This window comes from Gopherus evgoodei, chromosome 2, assembly GCF_007399415.2.
Source record: "Gopherus evgoodei ecotype Sinaloan lineage chromosome 2, rGopEvg1_v1.p, whole genome shotgun sequence".
NCBI lineage: Eukaryota > Metazoa > Chordata > Testudines > Testudinidae > Gopherus > Gopherus evgoodei.
This window is the reverse complement of record NC_044323.1, coordinates 219,210,396-219,232,095: the sequence shown is the minus strand read 5'-3', so window position 1 is coordinate 219,232,095 and position 21,700 is coordinate 219,210,396. Positions and strand designations below refer to the sequence as shown.

At 42.3% G+C, this 21,700-nt stretch overlaps 1 protein-coding gene across 11 annotated transcripts in view; it reads left to right on the top strand.

Annotated features, from left to right (window-relative positions):
- The first annotated feature begins 3,365 nt into the window (after window positions 1–3,365).
- TRAPPC8 (trafficking protein particle complex 8) overlaps window positions 3,366–21,700 on the top strand; it is a 116,305-nt gene continuing 97,970 nt past the window's right edge. For 3 of the 11 annotated variants that reach the window (XM_030552978.1, XM_030552977.1, XM_030552975.1), the window contains exons 1-3: window positions 3,367–3,722; window positions 13,669–13,863; window positions 16,554–16,637. In XM_030552978.1, coding sequence (XP_030408838.1) covers window positions 3,566–3,722; window positions 13,669–13,863; window positions 16,554–16,637 — 436 coding nt within the window. In that variant the 5' untranslated portion in view covers window positions 3,367–3,565. Of the gene's footprint in view, window positions 3,723–13,668; window positions 13,864–16,553; window positions 16,638–21,700 lie in introns of all 11 variants that reach the window. The other 8 variants (XM_030552985.1, XM_030552980.1, XM_030552979.1 and 5 more) reach the window with 4 other exon arrangements.

Below are 21,700 nucleotides of genomic sequence, written 5' to 3'. Positions count from 1 at the left end.
AATGGGCAGTGCGGGGACAGGGCCTCAGAGGGAAGGAGCGGGGTAGTGGGGCCCCGGTTCGGCTGCTGTTGCTCCCGACTTTTAGGGACCTTCTGCCACTCCTGCTTGGTCTATACTTAAAACTTGGATTGAAATAGCTACAGAAGCCAGGGAAGTGGAAAATCCACACCCCTGATCATTGTAGCTATGCCAACCAGTGTAGCTGTAGCTAGATTGGAATACTTCCGTCAGCCTAACTACCATCACTCAGTGAAGTGGAGTTCCTACAGCAATGGAAAAGCTCCTTCTGTTGCTGTAGTCTGCGTTTACACTACGGGGTTACACTGGCATAGCTATGCCACTGTAGTGTCCATAGTGTAGACATGGCCTTTGGAAGCTGAGATTCTCATGTAATCATATGACTCCAGTAGTGGGGTTTATAAAAAACATGAAATATCATATGACTTGCAATAAAATCATGAGTTGGCAACACTACCATGGGGTACCCCTCTCCCCACAAAGGAGAAAACCTCCTTCCACTGTGAGTCTTTGTTTCTGAAGCTCTTAATAAAGACAGGTGAGTAACAGACGTTTTGGTTCTCTGGCAATTCAGGTCAAACAGAAAACAATTTTAAATGATTTCTCCCTCCTCCCCCCGCAAATTGAAAAGTTAAAAAAAAAAATGTTTCCAGTTGACTGAAAAGTTTTGTTTAGATGTTGACCATTTAAAAACATTTTTGATTAAAAAAAAAATAAAATTAAAGGAAATTTTGAAACAAAGTTGTTTTGAACCAAAGTATCAAAATGTTTATAGATTTTGAGGTTTTTCTAACTGAAACCAGTTGATGAAATCAACACAAATTTTCAAAATGTTTTGATGTCACCAAATATACATTATTTTCCAAAAAAGCATCAGCTGAATATTTTCACTTAGTTCTAGCGGTCAGCATTGTGGGTCACAGTGCTTAATTTTGCATTGTGCCCTCTGGAGACAATCATCTCTGTGATGTTCTGTTTGGTTCAGTGTGGTGTTCTCTAAAAGCCATATACTCTGTGGGATTTCCTGGTTTGCTCTCGGTGTGCTGTCCCCTGGGGGCTGGATACTGTGTGATGCTTGGCAAAGCATGAATCATGTTGGGGCTGTATGCGTCTCAGGATTTATGTTCCGTGGCACGGGAACTGTACACAACTGGCTGTTTGCCTGAACCCTGGGAGCTGGGGTCAGTGCTAGTTTTACAGTGGCGCCAGTAGTGTCATGGAGCCAGGCTATGCTCAGAAAGGGCCTTAGCCTGCTCTGCTTGCACTGTGCCCTGAGACCCCAGGAGCCTGCTGGCTCTCCTCTCTCTGCCTCCCGCTCACCACTTGCTCCTCTCAGCCTGCTCGCTGGCCAGCTGAGGGCTCCTCTCCACCCTTTGGCCACACCCACCAGCTTCTCTCTGCCTCCTGGCTGGACCCCAGTACATCTCCGGCTCTGGACAGTCTCTGCTTCCTATCACCTGTGGGGCCCCACCTGTCTCCCTGGAGCTGAGCCACCTGGCATAGGTGCAGAAGCCTGGCCAGTCTCGGCCAGTTTGTGGAGGCCGACAGTGTGAGGGGCTTGGCTGGGTCCCTCAGGCAAGTGGGTCCTGAGAGAGCCTGGCCAGAGCAGTCCCTGTCCTGGCGGATAGTGCTACTCCTGAGGGGCAGAAGCAATTCCCCATCCCGGGACCCGCCCTGGCCCCTGGCTGCACTGGTGGTGCAGCCTGGCAGATATAGTCACCTTGCAGAGGGCTGGTGAGTGTGCCGGCAGGCAGGTGTGGGGAAACGGGTCTCCGGAGGGCCTGAGTGGGGGTGCTGGGCTGTGAGGGGGTAGGAAAGATCTCTGTGTGTTGGGGCACTAGGAAATGGGGGTTCTGTGTGGGATGCTTGGCAATTGCGGGGGCTGTGAGCAGGAGGGCGCTAGGCAGAGGTAGTGGTGTGCAGGACGCTGTGCAATTGTGGCGGATTCTGGGGTGGCTCTAGCCATAGGGAATCATGGGTGTTCTGGTGTTGGACAGCGGGATGTGTAGTGCGGCATGCAGGGCCGTAGCTACCATTTAGGCAGCCTAGGCAATCGCCTAGGGCGCCAGAATAAATCGTGGGCACCGTTTTGCCGGAGGGGGCAGCAGGCGGCTCCGGTGGAGCTGCCGCAGTCGTGCCTGCGGATAGTCGGCTGCTTGCAAGGCTCCGGTGGAGCTGCCGCAGTAGTGCCTGCGGACGGTCGGCTGCTCGCGCGGCTCCGGTGGACCGCCCGCAGGCACCACTGTGGCAGCTCCACCGGAGCTGCGGAGCACCGGACCCTCTGCAGGCACCACTGCGGCAGCTCCACCGGAGCCGCGGAACCAGCGCGCGAGGCGGCGAAACTGCCGTCCACCTAGGGCGCTCAACCCCCTAGCGCCGGTCCTGGCGGCATGGCCCACCCGAGGGGAAGGGGCATACTGGCAGCACAGGGCCGGGTGGGCGATTGTGTATCTGGCAACTGCTGATCTGGAAATAGTGCCCTCGCACTGGGCTGGGTGGAGCGGGGCCGCACCTCACTACAGAGACCAACCTCCCCATGTCATGCTCCACTGCCCCCATGGGAGCCCACAACTAGGTTTGGCACCGGCCCTACAAAAGGTTAAGCCAGCCCTGCATAGAGTCCCCTGGGTGGTTGAAGGCTGCAGGGCCAGCTTTAGTAAATGCGGGGCCCAATCTGAATACCCAGTGGCAGTCCAGGTCTCCAGTGGGTCCTTCACTCGCTTCGGGTCTTCCGCGGCACTGAAAGACCCGCTGCCGAAATGCCACTGAAGACCTGGAATGAAGGACCCGCCACCAACGACCCTGACAGCCACTGGCTGAGTAAGAAAATTAAAAAGGAGCCTAAGTTAGGTGCTTTTCTTATGAGCACAGGGCCCGATGCGGGGGAATTGGCCTAAAGCTGGTCCTGGAGGGCTGTGCCTTTGGTTGAGCGTTATGCTCCCCAGCAGTTTGGGGTCTACACATTTGGCGGGGCAGGTGCCCCCTGGCACGTCAGAAGCTGTGCATTTGGGTGGGCCCGGTGCCCGTCCCGGCTGGTTGGGGCTGGGCACGGTGCACCTGGGGCGGAGCGCTGTGTAAGGCGGGAACGCGCCCTCAGGGGTCGATGGGGGACGGGGAGCTCCCTGCCGGGGTGACAGAGGAGGGCGCGCACGAGCACTCAGCCGCGCTCGTGCTGGCAGCCCGAGAACGAACGCGCGCAGCGCCTCACTATGACGCGTGGCCCCACAGCGGCCACAAGTCTCGCTTTGCGCGCGCGGCCGTCACCGTTCCACTTCCCACGCCGCCGCTCCGCTCAGCTGACGGCCCCGCCCCTACCTTCCGCCCCATCACGTGAGCGGCCGCGGAGGCTGCCGGGGTCGGGCTGTAGTCTCGGTTCGGGCTCAATATGGCGGCTCTGGGCGAGCGCTGAGGAGCCGGCGGGGTAGAGTTGGTGGCGCTGGGGGTGCGTGCGGCCCTGTCCCGGCCGGAGCGCGGTAGCCGGTTCGCGGCTGAGGGAGGCGGCGGCGGGAGAGCGGCTGCGGAGCGGCGCGGGGCCTGCGGCGGGGAGATGGCCCAGTGCGTGCAGTCGGTGCAGGAGTTCATCCAGGACTCGTTCGTGCCCTTGGTGGCCGCGCTGTGCAGCGAGGAGGCGGAGAGACTCACCCGCAAGAACAACCTGGGCTTCTCCGAGCTGGTGAAGCCCTTCTGCCGCCTCACCTCGGAAGGTCTGTGCCGGCAGCGGGTGGGACGGGGCTTGTTTACATGGCAGTCCCGGGGCGGGGCAGAGGAGCTGTCACTTGCACCCTCCCTAGGGCTGGGGTGAGGGGCAGGGTATTGGGGGCGTCCTGCTGCCGCGCGCCGGGCTGAACGGTACTTGTCGTCCTCGTCAAGCCACTGGGGCCAGGAGATGCGAGCCCCTCCCAGTCCTGGGCCCGAGTGGTTGTCGGGGAACAGATGCAGATGGGGGCAGGTGTCCCCGAGCCCCGCTACCGTGTCACGCGGGGGAAGGGGCGATTCCCAGTCAGTCTTATCTGACCCGGGTGGTGGCGGGGGGGAGAGCTCCTGGATGTAGGGCTGCTCCGTGACTCTCTTTTCGGGGAGGTATTAACCCGTGAAGTTCTTTGTTTTAAATACCAGTGTAGTGAAATCTCGCTTAGACAGGTTTTTCCCCGGAACGTTTGACATCCCACTTACTGCAGTAGATGCTTGCAAACTTCTGGCAAGGCCAGTTTTAAAGGAACAGTGATTTTAAATTGAACGTCTTTTTAAAGTTCAGCTCATGAGAATTACAAGTAGTTCTGCAGCATTTAGTATTGGTTTGTTGTCTAATCAGCATCAACTGAACTGAGTTTTATGTCAGTTTCTTATGGTGGGAAAAATTACAGAAGTTCAAGCAAGTCCAGTTCCTCAAAATACTTCTTGAATTGCATCTGAGTTACTTTATAAAGCATTTCAGTGGATTCTACCAACTTGAAATCTAAACAGTTTAAAATGTTAAAAGTAGTTCCATGTATTACACCTGCCCTGAATTCACCTGCCAATCTTTGTTTGCAACCCTATTTTTCTGCTTTCAAAAATATTTTCTCCTTCTTTTTGTTGCAATATGGAAAAACTCTCAAACTACAGAGGAATCTCGCTGATGGAAGATGACAGACAAAATGTGCATAGTAAATACAATGCACAAAATACTTTTTTTAATTGTCCTTTAGTTATAGCCATTTTAGGTGTTGTAATAGTAGTAGGTTAAAAAGTGAGCCCTTTTTTAAGAAGAGTAACAGCAAAAGTAGGCCACCTCCAACCCACTGCTACCATTTGAATGTCTCACAATTGCCAATAGGCAAAATTGAAAGTCAAATTTGTATGAGATAAACTTACATTTAATCTTTCTAGTCTGGAACAGACCTCAAGAGATCATCTAGTCTAGCTCCCCCATGCTGAGGCAGACCCAAGTAAACCTTGACCATTCCTGGCAGGGGTTTATCCTGTTTTTAAAATCTCTAAGATGGGAATTCCAGGACCTCCCTTGGAACCCTATTCCAGTATTTAACTGTCCACGTGGTTAGGTTAGATATAGGGAAGAACTTTCTAACTCTGCCCTGCTGTAGATTAGGCTGATATTCTTGTCCTATCTTCAGTGGATATGGAGAACAATTAATAGTTATCCTCTTTATAATAGCTCTTAACATAGGCTGCATCTATACTTGGAGCTGGGGGCTGTGATTCTTAGCTTGGGTAGATGTGCTTATGCTAGCTCTTGAGCTGTCATACTAAAAATAGTAGTGTAGCCAAAGTGGCAATGGCAAGAAGCAAGGAGGGCTAGCTTACCCAAAATTTTATGCAAAGGTCCAGATGGATTTATACTCAGGGTGACTAGCCAGTGTCATTGCCTGCCACTGCCCATTCTACACTACTGTTTTTAGCACGCTAGCTAGATGAGAGCTAACATGAGTATATCTAGTTGAGCTGAGAATCCTACCCCCAGCTCCAGAAGTAGATGGAGCCATAGTTGAAGATTATCAGGTTTTCCCTCAGCGTTTTTTTCTCTAGACTAAACATGCCCAGCTTTTTAACCTTTCCTCATAGGTCAGGTTTCCTAAACCTTTTATCATTTTTCATTGCTGTCTTTTGGACTCTCTCCAGTTTGTCTGCGTCTTTCTTAGTGTTATACACAAAACCAGACACAGGACTGTGTGGGACAGTTACCTCCTGTGTTTTAAATATGACAGGAAAGTTGCAGGAAAAGTTGTAGTGGACAACTAGGGAAAAATTTTGCTATAGGGGAAGTTTCTTCCCAATGTCTGTCTGGTTACATTTGTCAGAGGCAGAAATATTTAATTTCTTAACTTTTTCCATCCTGTTAATAGATCCCAGGATATTAGCCTTTTTGACAATAGCATCACATGGTTGGCTTATAGTCAACTTATAATGCCCTATAGCTCCTAGCTCTTTTCCAGCAGTACTATTTTTGCCTTGCCAACTGTTCTCTATTTTGTATCTATTTGATTTTTTCTTAAGTGTAGTACTTTGTACATTTTTAAATTTCATCTTGTTGATTTTTAGACCCATTCTCCAATTTCAGTTATTTTGAATTCTAATCCTGTCCTCCTTAAGTGCTTGCAACTCCTCCCAACTTGGTATCATCTGCAGATTTTATAAACGTACTTTCCATTCCATTATCCAAGTCATTGATGAAATTGTTGAATAATAGTGGACCCAGGGCAGACTACTTCAAGACTAGATACTGTCTTCCCAGTTTGACAGTGAAACATTGATAGCTACTGTTTTGCGTACAGTCTTTCAACCAGTTATACATCTACTTTACAGTAATTTAATCTAGATCACATTTCCCTAGTTTGCTTATGAGAATGTCACGTAGGCCTGCGTCAAAAGGCTTGCTGAAATGAAGATGTATCACGTCTACTGCTTCCCTCATCCAGTAGGCCAGTCAAGGAAGGAAACAGTGTTGGTTTGACATGATTTGGTTCCCTCTTGTACCATTTGTAAATGTTCCATATTTTTCTAAATTACAGCTATTAACTTATTCTATAGTCAGTGATGTAAAGATGCTGTGTTTGTGACTTCAGTCACTACCTGCTACTTTTGTTGGTGTCCATATAAACAGCTCTGTTTACTCCATGGCAAGGTGGAACTAACTTCCAAAGCAATGTTAATTTACTTTTATCAGAGTGAAATATCTTCAGTCCTCCGTCCAAACACATACAACCATGGCTCATAGTTGAAGACTTATTTGATGACTTTTGAGGATGAATTTTTTCCACTGTTTTCTCCAGGCACCTTGGCTCCATTGTCCAGACTGCCTGGTTCCAAATGTCCTGTGTGTGTCAGGGAAGTGAAGAGCTTGTAGCCACTTCCAGTGGCTTGGCTCTTTGGGCTTTGGCTGATGTATCTTAATTCAGCAGATCGCACTCTCTGGCTGCAAGGTGACTCCTGCTTTAATTGCATGGAAAATACAGGGAATACACACTATAGTTAACTCCCTCTTGTGGGGAAAGCTGTAGAGCAAGAGGCAGCTTTAAATCAGAGCAGAAAATGTAGTATCAGGTTCTTAGCTGTGGCCAAATGGAGAGTTCTGTTTATGCTATGGCATAGCTATGCCACCTGTATCTATGCCACCCTCTTGGTCCAACTTAGGTGGCTGTCCTGAGCCATTGCCTCAATGTTCACACTGTTAGTTTGAGCCCCAGCACCAGCCTGTCTGCTCGTGCTGAGAGGCTTGTTCCCAGCTGCAGTGTAGACACACCCTTATTGGCAGTTTCATAGACTCATAGACTCTAGGACTGGAAGGGACCTGAGAGGTCATCGAGTCCAGTCCCCTGCCCTCATGGCAGGACCAAATACTGTCTAGACCATCCCTGATAGACATTTATCTAACCTACTCTTGAATATCTCCAGAGATGGAGATTCCACAACCTCCCTAGGCAATGTATTCCAATGTTTAACTACCCTGACAGTTAGGAACTTTTTCCTAATGTCCAACCTAAATCTCCCTTGCTGCAGTTTAAGCCCATTGCTGCTTGTTCTATCATTAGAGGCTAAAGTGAACAAGTTTTCTCCCTCCTCCTGATGACACCCTTTTAGATACCTGAAAACTGCTATCATGTCCCCTCTCAGTCTTCTCTTTTCCAAACTAAATAAACCCAATTCTTTCAGCCTTCCTTCATAGGTCATGTTCTCAAGACCTTTGATCATTCTTGTTGCTCTTCTCTGACTCTCTCCAATTTCTCCACATCTTTCTTGAAATGCGGTGCCCAGAACTGAACACAATACTCCAGTTGAGGCCTAACCAGCGCAGAGTAGAGCGGAAGAATGACTTCTCGTGTCTTGTTTACAACACACCTGTTAATGCATCTCAGAATCACGTTTGCTTTTTTTGCAACAGTATCACACTGTTGACTCATATTTAGCTTGTGGTCCACTATGACCCCTAGATCTCTTTCTGCCATACTCCTTCCTAGACAGTCTCTTCCCATTCTGTATGTGTGAAACTGATTGTTCCTTCCTAAGTGGAGCACTTTGCATTTGTCTTTATTGAACTCATCCTGTTTACCTCAGACCATTTCTCCAATTTGTCCAGATCATTTTGAATTTTGACCCTGTCCTCCAAAGCAATTGCAATCCCTCCCAGTTTATTGTCTGCAAACTTAATAAGCGCACTTTCTATGCCAACATCTAAGTCGTTGATGAAGATATTGAACAGAACCGGTCCCAAAACAGACCCCTGCAGAACTTGTTATACCTTTCCAGCAGGATTGGGAGCCATTAATTACTACTTTCTTAGTACAGTTATCCAGCCAGTTATGCACTCACCTTATAGTAGCCCCATCTAAATTGTATTTGCCTAGTTTATCGATAAGGATATCATGCGAGACCGTATCAAATGCCTTACTAAAGTCTAGGTATACCACATCCACCGCTTCTCCCTTATCCACAAGACTCGTTATCCTATCAAAGTAAGCGATCAGATTGGTTTGACACAATTTGTTCTTTACAAATCCATGCTGGCTATTCTCTATCACCTTACCACCATCCAAGTGTTTGCAGATGATTTCTTTAATTACTTGCTCCATTATCTTCCCTGGCACAGAAGTTAAACTAACTGGTCTGTAGTTTCCTGGGTTGTTTTTATTTCCCTTTTTATAGATGGGCACTATATTTGCCCTTTTCCAGTCTTCTGGAATCTCTCCCGTCTCCCATGACTTTCCAAAGGTAATAGCTAGAGGCTCAGATACCTTCTCTATTAACTCTTTGAGTATTCTAGGATGCATTTCATCAGGCCCCGGTGACTTGCAGGCATCTAACTTTTCTAAGTGATATTTAACTTGCTCTTTTTTTATTTTATCTTCTAAACCTACCCCCTTCCCATAAGCATTCACTATGTTAGACATTCCTTCAGACTTCTCAGTGAAGACCAAAACAAAGAAGTCATTAAGCATCTCTGCCATTTCCAAGTTTCCTGTTACTGTTTCTCCCTCCTCACTGAGCAGTGGGCCTGCCCTGTCCTTGGTCTTCCTCTTGCTTCTAATGTATTGATAAAAATTGATGCCGCCAATTTGTAGCTCGATTCTTTTTAAGATTAATTTATTTACTGAAAAAGTGTATTCCTACTTTACAAGGGCTTGTCTAGATGGGGAAATAGCCCACAGTAGCTATTCCTCAGTAGCTACCTGTGTGAACATTCTTATTCTGAATTAGTTTAAAACCGCACAAAGGCACTCTTAATGAGGAATATGAGTGTCAACTTGGGGAGTTAATGTGGAATAGCTGTTGTGCTTTGGATTCACACTATAGCTTATTTTGCAATAGCTTTCCCCTGTGGACAAGCCCTTTATATAATAAAAAGGGTATGAATTGCCACACTGGACCAGTTTAGTGGTTCTTCTAGTGCCATATTCTGTTTCTGACATCAGCTAGTACAAGATGCTTTAGAGAAAGTTGCAGGAAACCTTGCTATATGAGAAGTTTCTTCCTAGTGTCCATCAGATTAGCACTTGTCGGAGGCAGGAAGAATTAATCCCTTAACTTTTTGTATCCTGTGTAATTTATACTCTTGTTTATATAAATGTCTGTTCCTCTTTTTGAATCTTGCAAAGCTATTGGTTTCAGTGATGATTTGTGGAACTCATGAGCACAAGTTAATTATTGATTGTCTTGATTAAAGAAAATCTTTTTTTTTTTTAAAGTTTAAATTTGTCACCTTTTGAATTTCATCAAATGACTCATTTTATTATGGAAAAGAATAAGTAACTGTAGGAGTCCTCAGATTATTTTTGGTATCCGATTCAATATTTTGTATACTACTTTCATGTTGCCTCATAGTTGTTTCCTAACTGAACAGTTGCAGTTTCTTCAGTCTTCATTTGGAAGCCTTTTCTTACTTCTGATTGTTGCTGGTGCCTGTCGCTAAAACCCTGATTTCTGCTGTATCTTTTTTTGAGCAAGAGTAACCAGAGCTGAATATAGTATTTCAGGAATTAATATGAAAGTTATTAGCTATATCATGCCATATGTCATCTCAGTTTATGGGTTGTTGCCCACTGCTACATTCTGAGCAGAAGTTTTAATTGACCTTTTATTTTTATTTAATTTAATTGACCTCTGATTATTGCCTGATTAATCAAAAAGTCACCTAGAACAGTAACATCTTACATAGTAAATTCTTTGGAGCAGATAGCTATCATCATGTTATCTGTTTGTACTGTGCCTAGCACAGTAGGACTCTGATCCATAGCTGGGGCCTCTAGGTACTACCATAATACAAATAATACCTAAAGCATGGCTCTAATTATAAGATAAAATTAGTACCATCAAACATATAAGACTTATTTTGCATAAACTGCCAAATTAGAGAGGGAAATCTAAAAGGGCATCTTAAATCTCTCTGTTTCATTATTTTGAGTTTCTGGTATTTTGGCAGAAGAGCTCTCTTTTGTATGTGTATAAAGCTGTTTCACAGTGAGGGCCAATCACTGTTTGAGATTCTTGAGGTGCTACTGCAATACAAATAACTTTTGTACAAAGAAATGTAGTTTTGGTTAAATAATGGATCTTGGTTTTAAATAAAAAAACTAATGGGAAACTGATGAATATGCCATGGTTTGTCACAGCATTTACAGGAATTCGATTCCTGTCAAGAATAATTTGAAAAAAATCCTGACTTTATCAAACTACATGATTTAAAAAATGATTGGTGTTGTTTTTGACACTGGCAGTTTGTGATCTTAGTATTTTTGATACACCGTTGAGTGGATCTTCTTGGCAGTTTGCTATGCTTGTCTCTTTTTAAAATCCAGCTAAGACAGCCAAGTTTCTGGGCTTTGGTTAAATGACATCTAATTAGGTGTTAAATACATTCAAAATGAACATTACTTTTTTCATAGTTAATCTTCATTGAAGGTAAGCTAATTAATTGTCTATCCTATTGTCAAGGTATTGCAGTATGTCTGGTACGTAAAAGGAGACAGTAATTAGAGGCTGTGAGAGTTTGTAAGCATAAATGAAGTGTGATAGTCTTATCTCTGAATTATTTTGTTCCAGTTTGTGAAAAAAAAAATTGTGAAACAGCTCTCTGGATAGTCACCTTTGATGGCTTGCTATTAAAGCTTCCCCTGAAATAATTCTGAGAGCTCCATAACAAGTCTCTGGGAGCCTTTTTGGTTAGCTTTTATTGAGGATTCTTTTGTAACTCGTTGGCTTCCGTGTAGCTATTGTGCTCGCTCATTACAACTGACGTGCACATGCCCAATGTTTTCTTCGCGTTGTGGGAGTAAAATGAATTGAGGTAGCTGAATCCAGATCCTTAAATGTACTTGGCTGTTGCTCTGCTCATCATTACAACATCTAACCCCTAGTGGCCTGCTCCTCAGTGGAATTTTTAGCCTCAAGCTAGGTGCCTATCTTTTCCATATAATGCCTGGGGAGACCCAAGTGCCTGATAAGGGATTTTCAGAAGATGGACAGTTGAATAGGGAGCTTCTTGAGCTAGCCAGGAGTAATGCTGAGGAGCGGCTGACTTGGTGCACTTGGTGAGATAGGTGTCTCCTTCTACTTGGGATCCTCAGCTGTGAACCCGCTCCTAGAGTTAGGTACCGAAGCCAAGTCAACTGATCCAGTATTCCATGTCCTTGCAGCTGAAACCATATGTCTGTCTTCTACTTATGCTTGATTCCACCCATGTGTTTGCCCTACATTTTTCTGTGCCCTCCTGTGTCCTTTGTGCAGGTGCTCTGCTGCTTTTCCATCTATTGATGGCCTGCATCTGGGCTTCCTGAAGTGGGGGCTGGCAGGCAACAGTGTTAGGCATATTTAGAGCACACTTTTGAGATTGGGTCCTCCAGTGAGGTGGTGGTTTCTCTGTTTAGTTTGAGAATCCAACTTTGGGGCCACCAGAGCTTTGGCTTGTTAAGTGTGGGGTGGTATAAGTGCTAGTATCAGACTGGTGGGGGCATAAGCATCTATGGATTTAGATAGTAACTGAACAGTGGCTTTGAAAATGTCAGTGGTGGCTGAATGGTGGACTGAGCCAACTGAAGAGTCAGACATGGGGCTAAGTCTATTTAAGGATTGGGGTCCTAGCCTATATATTTTCATTTAATACTTCGGTATTAAAGACTATCTTATTCCAGCATGAAATTAGGGTGACATTGAGAAAATTATAATTTTAACCCAAGAACAATCTTTTTAGTTATGTAAGTTCTCTTTAAATGTTGATGAACTGTTGAGCAATAGTCAACATGGTTTCTGTAACGGGAAATCGTGTCTTCCTAATCTATTAGAGTTCTTTGAAGGGGTCAACAAACATGTGGACAAGGGGGATTCAGTGGACATAGTGTACTTAGATTTCCAGAAAGCCTTTGACAAGGTCCCTCACCAAAGGCTCTTACGTAAATTAAGCTTTCATGAGCTGAGAACTGATTAAAAGACAGGGAACAAAGGGTAGGAATTGTAAATTCTCAGAATGGAGAGGGGTAACTAGTGGTGTTTCCCAAGGGTCAGTCCTAGGACCAATCCTATTCAATTTATTCATAAATGATCTGGAGAAAGGGGTAAACAGTGAGGTGGCAAAGTTTGCAGATGATACTAAACTACTCAAGATAGTTAAGACCAAAGCAGATTGTGAAGAACTTCAAAAAGATCTCACAAAACTAAGTGATTGGGCAACAAATGGCAAATGAAATTTAATGTGGCTATATGTAAAGTAATTCACATGGGAAAAAATAACCCCAACTATACATATAATGTGATGGGGGCTAATTTAGCTACAACGAGTCAGGAAAAAGATCTTGGAGTCATCGTGGATAGTTTCTCTGAAGATGTCCTCGCAGTGCGCAGAGGCGGTCAAAAAAGCAAAAAGGATGTTAGGAATCATTAAAAAGGGGATAGAGAATAAGACTGAGAATATATTATTGCCCTTATATAAATCCATGGTATGCCCACATCTCGAATACTGTGTACAGGTGTGGTCTTCTCACCTCAAAAAAGATATTCTAGCACTGGAAAAGATTCAGAAAAGGGCAGCTAAAATGATTAAGGGTTTGGAGAGGGTCCCATATGAGGAAAGATTAAAGAGGCTAGGCCTCTTCAGCTTGGAAAAGAGGAGACTAAGGGGGGATATGATAGAGGTATATAAAATCATGAGTGATGTGGAGAAAGTGGATAAGGAAAAGTTATTTACTTATGTCCATAATACAAGAACTAGGGGTCACCAAATGAAATTAATAGGTGGCAGGTTTAAAACAAATAAAAGGAAGTTCTTCTTCACACAGCGCACAGTCAACTTGTGGAACTCCTTACCTGAGGAGGTTGTGAAGGCTGGGACTATAACAATGTTTAAAAGAGAACTGGATAAATTCATGGTGGCTAAGTCCATAAATGGCTATTAGCCAGGAAGGGTAAAGAATGGTGTCCCTAGCCTCTGTTCATCAGAGGATGGAGATGGATGGCAGGAAAGACATCACTTGATCATTGCCTGTTAGGTTCACTCCCTTTGGGGCACCTGGCATTGGCCACTATCTGTAGATAGATACTGGGCTAGATGGACCTTTGCTCTGACCTGGTACGGCCGTTCATATGTTCTTATGATACATCCAGAACTAAAATACAGCTGCTGCAATAGAATACTCAGTTTAACACAATCGTTTTCTTTTCTTTTAGTTCACATGAGAGATCCTAACAACCAGCTTCACATAATTAAAAACTTGAAAATTGCTGTCAACAACATTATTACCCACTCACCTCAGCCAGGAGGCATTCGGAAGCTTCTAAATGATGTTGTATCTGTCAGTCAGCCAGCTGAAGGATTAGTAACTAATGTGATTACTGCAGGAGATTATGATCTCAACATAAGTGGTATGTAACAAGATTTATTCTGTGTATTTTTTATATTTTTTCCACTGTATCTTAAATTGGAGTTTTCTACATTTTCAAAACATTTGCAGCTTATTTTTACTTAATATAGTTTCCTTGAAGATTGAGTACTCCCGCTAAATTTTTTATATTGTGATGCTTATTTAAAGTGCTTCAGTAGTACACATTACAATTTTTACTCAATAACTTGTTTCATCATATGTAACTTGATTCCAAATGTTAATGTAATGCTAAAAACACTTATTGATCAGATTTAATAATAAATCTGGATTGTTAATTGTGACAAGGAAAAGTTTGATCTATGTGAAAAAAAAATAAAAAATCCTCCAATTATTTTGGGCATATACTCTTCCAACAGATTTTATTGCCACCTTTCAAGTTTATAAAGCTGCCATTCAGATTTACATTCTGAAATCAAATATTTAAGGCATTATGCACTGTTGTATTATAGAAAATTATTTTTTACCAAATGTAAATGTAAGCATATAGTGTACCTGATCTGGGGCATCTAAATCTGTGAAAACAAGCCCATAACACTACCACCATAGTATTGTCATATTTTGAAGCTGTACCTAACTTTTTTTCTTTCTTTCTATACTCATCCTCACTGGATTGGCAATATTGGAAGTTGCCAACCCCATGCTCTTAAAATCATGATTTAAAAAATAAACTTTGGGAAGTGGTGGGAAGATTTGCTTGCCTTCTTGTTTTTGAGCCTTTTAAGATCTACATGTTGTTTAAATTCTTCACTGCAGCTTTGATGGTTAGAAACAGTTTTAAATGAAAGTTAAACTTTTTATATCATTGCCCGAAACTTCAGGAACTGAATCATTAAGGAAAATATCAGATATCATGAGAGATGATTGGCAATTCTGAACTCCTCCAAGTTAAGGCCTTAATCCAGGAAAGCATTTGCTTAACTGCAAACATGTTAGTATGAATATCCTGTTGAACTACTTGTGTGCTTAAAAAGTTCAGCATACACTGAAGTCCTTTGCTGGATTTAGGACCTTATTGAACCATTAATAGTTTCTGTTATCTGCTTGTTACTCTGTGAGGATTAATAGCTTTTATTGTAGTGTGTTTTGTTAGAATATCTGAAAATCAGCATTAATGTTGTAGGGCATCTTTCGGTTTTAAAGAACTAAACCCTGTAACATGATATGAAATGTTGTTGATTAATTTATTAAATTTCAGTGTTCAGGGATAGTTTCTTGCAGAAACAATTAGTTTGTAGAGCCACTTTCACAGTTTCCATATCTCTAGCTGCCTATAAAAGATGTTGCTTAAGTCTTCCTTACACAGTGAAAATCTTCAGAAATATGGAGATTTAGATGCATATGGAATTCCTATCTTGCCTGTACCATAGTGCATTATTCATGAGGATTCTTCCATAATCTTCTTCCAAACATTGCATTTTTTCAGGTTGAGTATATTTGAATGCAACATTGGAATATCTGTTTTTCCTGTAATGCTGTAAATGCTGGGTCTAGTTATCTACGATTTTGAATACCTGTTTCATAACTAAGAAAAGCGCACGCACACACACACGCACGTGTGCTTAGGCAGAAACAAACTCTGTGTCTGTGTTTTTTCTGTTAAAACTTACTTTCTTGTTTCTAATCATCCTTGTCAGGAAGCCCCCTGACAATATATAGGGAGAGCCATATATTCTGGATGCATGAATCTGCCTCCCCTAGAATACTATCTTTAAACTGAATTTTATTAGTTTTCTGTGCTTTTGTACTCTTCTGTTTTAGGGCATTCTGGGGAACTAGCAGTGTGCTGCCAGGATATATCTGCTCTTACTGGCCAGTGTAAATCTGCTGCATTATGTTAGGGCATGACAGACTCCCTGGTGTCTGTGCTGAAAGCTGTTAAGAAAAGTACTCAGAGTGGTGTTCCACCGCCTTCTCCCTCAACAAGTAATATGAATGTTGTTTTTTTTAATATTGCTGTGAGTTTAATTGCAAACCTGTGAGAGCCTGTGAAGCTGCTTCTCATGGCCATAGTAACTATTGTTGGTTTTATAACTGTAAAGTGCTTTAGTGTTTTTTCTTAATTAAGTCACTGTTCTTTATCAGTTACCACAAGGTATCAGTCTGAAATTTCAATTACATGGTATTTTTAAAATCCTTTTTATTAATAGCAAAGAACAAGGAAATGACCATCAGCTGCAGTACAGCTTAAAAATTAAGAAAATTTATCCTGGAGAACTGTGATGCATTATACAATTTAGCTCACTTGTAACTAGTTCTGTTCATTACTCTTACTTAATCCCTTTTCTGTTACAGCTGTCGTCTTCGTAATTTGAGAAATTTGGCAAAGGATTAACTGGTTAAGGTTATAGTCTCTCTCTCTGGAAAAACTGTGACAAATAGATATGTTTAATCCTTTTAATGTATGGTTCTGATTCTTCATGTGCAAACCTCAGTGTCCATTGAAATCAATGGGAGTTTGGGGTTCACAAGAAACAAAGATTTCTGATAGCATATGGTGAAATGTCTAACTTGTAGCGTGAAATACTTAGTTTTCAGGAAACAAATTGTTTCAGGCCCTGCTGGCAGATGTGGTACTGTACTTTAGTCTTTCACATTACCAAAACCTAAGAGCAGATAGTATATTTGCACCTGACAATGGTAAGCTTAATAATACCATGTTTTCTCTATCAGATCGCTCAGTTACAGCTAGTGTTCCTTGGTACAATAATTGGAAAGACACACTGATGGAACTGAACGCATCCACGTTTTATTCAGGTATTTTTTTTTTGTGATTGGTGCGGGTTTGCCAAATTGCCCTTTATCTTTTCCTTTTCCGTGTGCCTTGCCCACCTTTCCTTACCATCTTGCTGTAGCGGTTTGGCACTTTCTTTGGCATAGATGTGTGTATTCCTCATTTTTTTTCAAAAATAAAAATTGTTGGTGATGGTTGTATGATTTTTCTTCTATTATCCATATTTCTACTCTTGCTTCTAATTAACGAGTTATTTGTGGTCATTCCATAGGGTCAAACTAAGTGAAGAGTGGACAGATAGATTTCTAATACACAAGTTCCCCCCCCCCCCCCTTGTTTGGCCACATGGAATTGTACATTGTCAGACTGTTCTAGTATTTCAAATGAAAATACTTCCCTCTTTTTTTTATTTTTCTCAGTTATTTTATGTGAGTAGTAGTGTCACTCATTTTAACCTTAATACTAATATTGAGGTACAGTAAAAGTTCCTTCATCTATTGAAGTTTTCTGTGTAGATTTGATTCATTCCCAAGAGGAGAAAACTTTATAAGAGCTCTTCTGTCTTAGTTAATAATTGTTGTTGCAAAGAAATGAGGTGGCTTTTACTTAGTTTGCTAATTTATAACATGACATGCCATTATAACTAAGGCTAAGGTTTTTGTCATGGATATTTTTAGTAGAAGTCATGGACAGGTCATTGGCAATAAAGAAGAAGTCATGGAAGCCTGTGACTTGTCCATGACTTTTACTAAAAATATCCCTGACAAAATGAAGAGCCCAGCTGCAGGGTATCCCCACAGCCTGCAGAGTTTGGGCAGCTGTGGGGCACCCTTCCAAGCTCCTGAGGTCCCCCACCGCCTTTGAGGGCTTGGAGCTCCGTGGTACCTACTTCCATCCATGCTGGCCGGGAGCTTTGTAAGTGGCTTGAAACTCCGGGGGCCCAGCTGCCCTCAGTGGCTCAGAGCTTTGGGGTACCCCTACGGTGGCTCCCCAGTCTCCCACGGCAGCCAGGAGCTCTAGGGGGCCCCCCACCATCCACAGTGGCCAGGAGCTGCAGGGAAGCCCCACTGCCCAAGGTGGTCAGGAGCTATGGCCACACCACTTGTGGTGGCCGGAGCTTCAGGGGGCAGGTTCGCCACCTGGGACGCTGCAGCTCCTGGCTGACTTGGCTGAATTCATGAAGGTCACTGGAAGTCATGGATTCCGTGAAAAAATCGTAGCCTTCATTATAATTTATAAAAATAACTATATCTGTTATCTTAAATATTTAGCTTCAAGGTTGTACACAATGAAGTTGCACATGCAATTAAAAAAATCAGGTTTGCTACTGAAGTTTCCTTTTCAGAGGGTGCTAAATGCCTTCTCCTAAATGTGCCAGGACATCAGGTATATGTACTTTTTGATATATGCACTTTCCTTTTACTTTATGAGCAAACTGTACGTAAGACTTGGATAAATTAAACTCTCATTTCTTTGGCTTCTAATAGAAAGTAAATGACTTATTTCCATATGGAAAATGTTTGCTGTTGAGCAGTATTTGCTACCTTAATTAAATTTTCAGGTGTGCTTGTTACTGGTACTCTAAACCTTATGCGCTCTAGTGAGGATTGGACAGGGTTGGTGCTGCATTTTAAATACAATATAGAGCAGCATTGCGTGCATCTAGACAGATGCAATGTTCCTTTTTTCCTAAAACCATGGTGTTATAAACAGATAGTTAAGGGTTAATGCCTCTTTTACCTGCAAAGGGTTAAGAAGTTCACCTAGCCTAGCTGACACCTGACCGGAGGAACCAATGGGGGAACAAGATGTTTCAAAAGGAAGGAGGGAAGTTTTCTTTGTTTAAAGTCAGTTTCAGTTTCAACCGGAGTGGAAAAGATCAAAGAACCAGCCTTTTATCAGAGTAGTATGTTTTAGAAAGGAATAAATACGTTTGTTTGTTTGTTTTTTTTTTTATAACTTGTCTTTGTGCAATTAGGGGAGTAATCAAATTTGGATATTCTTGTGTGTACTAAGGTTTTGCCCAGGGGAACATCCTGTGTGTTAAATCTGTTGTCTGTGAGATCAGCTTGTGTTCTGTCTCCCAGAGTTGTTTGTTTTTTTTTTAAATTTTTCTTTTCTTTAATTAAAAACCTTTCTTTTAAGAACCTGATGGATTTTTTCCCCTGTTTTTTAAGATCCAAGGGAATTGGATCTGGACTCACCAGGGATTGGTGGGGGCGGAAAAAGGGAGGGAGAAGGAGTAATTCTTCCTTGTTGTAAGATCCAAGGGATTTGGATCAGTGTTCACCAGAGACTTGACTCTCAAGGCTACCAGGGAGAGGAAGTTTTGGGGAGGAAGACAGTTTTCTCCAGATAACTCAGAAATCTGAATGGTGGCAGCAAGACTAGATCTAAGCTAGTAGTTAAGCTTGGAGGTGTTCGTGCAGGTTCCCACATCTGTACCCTAAAGTTCAGAGTGGGGGTGAGACCTATGACACATGGCTAGAGTTCTACATAAAATCAGTTAAAAAATCAGTAACTTCCTTGCAGTATTTGGTTTTAAAGAGAGATTTGTTGTATTTACTACTACAGTTATCATGGCTTTGTAAATGCTTTTCAATGCTCAGCGCTCTGTATTAGTGCATACAGTATATTGTGATTAAACAGCTGGAATATCCTTGCTTTGTCCACAGTTTCCTGGGGCAGTGGGCGAGAACTCAGTAATGGATGGCAGTGTCCCAATCTGAGATGTTGTCAAGTGTCTTTCCCTTTCCATTATGCTTGTGACACCAGTACCTGCTACACTGTACTTGAGAACTGAAGGCTCTTGAAACTCAAAGTACAATTTGAAATGAAATGTGATACACAGACTCTTGTCCTTTAAGTCTATTTATACCTGAGTTGGTTTGTATATTGGAATTGTGGAATAGATCTCTGTATATATATGATGCATATACAAAGTTTGGAATGGAAACAAGTCATGCAAGAACCAGCATTTCCTCATCATTTCTTTTAATAACAAACTATGTTTAACCTGAGGTGAAGATCTAAAATATATAATATTATTTGGCTTCATATACTAGTTTTTCCTCAAACCATAAACTGTGTCTAGATTTTAATAAGAAATCTGTATATTACAGATGGCTGCTTAAATTACATATACATAGTTTTCTACATTGTGATACAATCTGAAGGTTGCCAATTTAAATATGTATAACAAGTTGATATAAGGCATATTGTGAGACTTCAGGCTAAACATTGTAGCTTGAAATTAGTGGGTTAACTAAAATTAATTTTGTAATTAAAAATAAAATTACCTTAATTGGTTGAGGTGGCATAAAGGTACGTGAATATAATGTTCATTTGAAAAATTGATAAAATGCTTTACAAGTTGTTTATTATATACAGTTTCTTATCACTTTTTTTCCAGGCCCCAAGGAGGAGGGTGGGTGGGTTGAAGAGAGAAGGAGGTAGAGTATGGCTGTATTGTCAATAACGTTACACAGGTTACTTTTTGGGAGCTGAAGAATGATGGAAGGATTGTTCTTCACTGCACTGCCATTTGAAAGTAAAGGAGGAATCCTAGGTAGACTGAACATATTGTACTTAATTGTATATAACTCAAATTACCATAGAAATATACGTCTCTTCCTTTATACCCAGTGATGAGAAAACCACATAGTTCAGCTGTTTTTTGTATTAAATTGTGAGACAATGCTGCAGCCTCATTAAAACTTTCTAATTCTTTTGGTTATTTACCCAGTAAGTAATCATCTATTTATCAGGACTGGTGATTAGTCAACGTGACAACCTTTTGATTCTCCGACTGATTCATATGAGAACCTTGGATGTAGCTACATATGAAATCTGTATTTATCTCTGTGCTCCTGCCACCTGTAGTAAAACTGAGAAACTAATATCAAATGCATAAGTCAGAATAGAGTTGTATTCATCTTGGCAATTAAGTTAGGATTCCTTTATTGACTCAACTTAGGCAAATGCCTTGCAAAATTATCACTCTTCCATGAAGTTGATAAAACTTGAACCAGTTACAGCACCACACGTCTTTACAGAGCTTGGTCCCAATCCTGCAGTTGACAGCATATAGCAATCTACCTATGTTGTGCCCCCTGTAGTCAATAGGGCTCTGCATAACAGTTCATCTATGCACTGTCAATTATAGGATCAGGGCTTTAGTCTTACTATGTCAGTGGCCTTGGGTCTTCCAGGAATTTCATTAATTTTTGGTAGATGTGCCAAAAACATATTGCTGGAAGGATATGAATACAATTGAAATTTTTTTAAAAGGCCACCTAGGCTGTCTAGAAGAATGTAATTCTAGAGTAAGGTTTTATTGTTTGTTAGCATACTGAATACATTAGTGATCTTCCTGGTCTCTCGTTCACCAATGGTGGCAAACACTAACAACAAAATGTAAGCCCAGAGGCATGGGCTTGTTTGCTAGGGTCCTGGGCAACATTCAATCTGCTTTTTAAAAATTCACATTTAGATGTTAAAATCTGATATACTACATATGTATTTCTGTTAAGAACATAGGAATTACCATACTGGGTCAGACCAGTGGTAGATATAGCCCAATATCCTGTTTTCCAACTATAGCCAGTACAGATGTTTCAGAGGGGGAGTGAACAGAACAGGGCAATTTCGAGTAATCCATCCCGTTATCCAGTCCTGACTTCTGGCAGTCAGAGGTTTAAGGACACCCAGAGCATGGGGTTGTGTCTCTGACCATCTTGGCTAATAGTCATTGATGGACCTATCCTCCATGAATTTATCTAATTGTTTTTTGAACTCAGTTATATTCTTGGCCTTCACATCATCCCCTGGCATAAAGTTCCACAGGTGGACTGTATGTTGTGCAAAGAAGTACTTCTTTCTTTGTTTTTAGCCCTGCTGCCTTTTAGTTTAGTTGGATGACCCCTAGTTCTTGTGTAATGTGAAAGGATCAATAACACTTCTTTATTTACTTTCTCTGTACCATCCATGATTTTATAGACCTCGATCATATGTCCCCTTCTTCTTCTCTTTTGTAAAAATGAACAGTCCCAATCTTTAATCTATCGTGGAAGATGTTCCATACCCC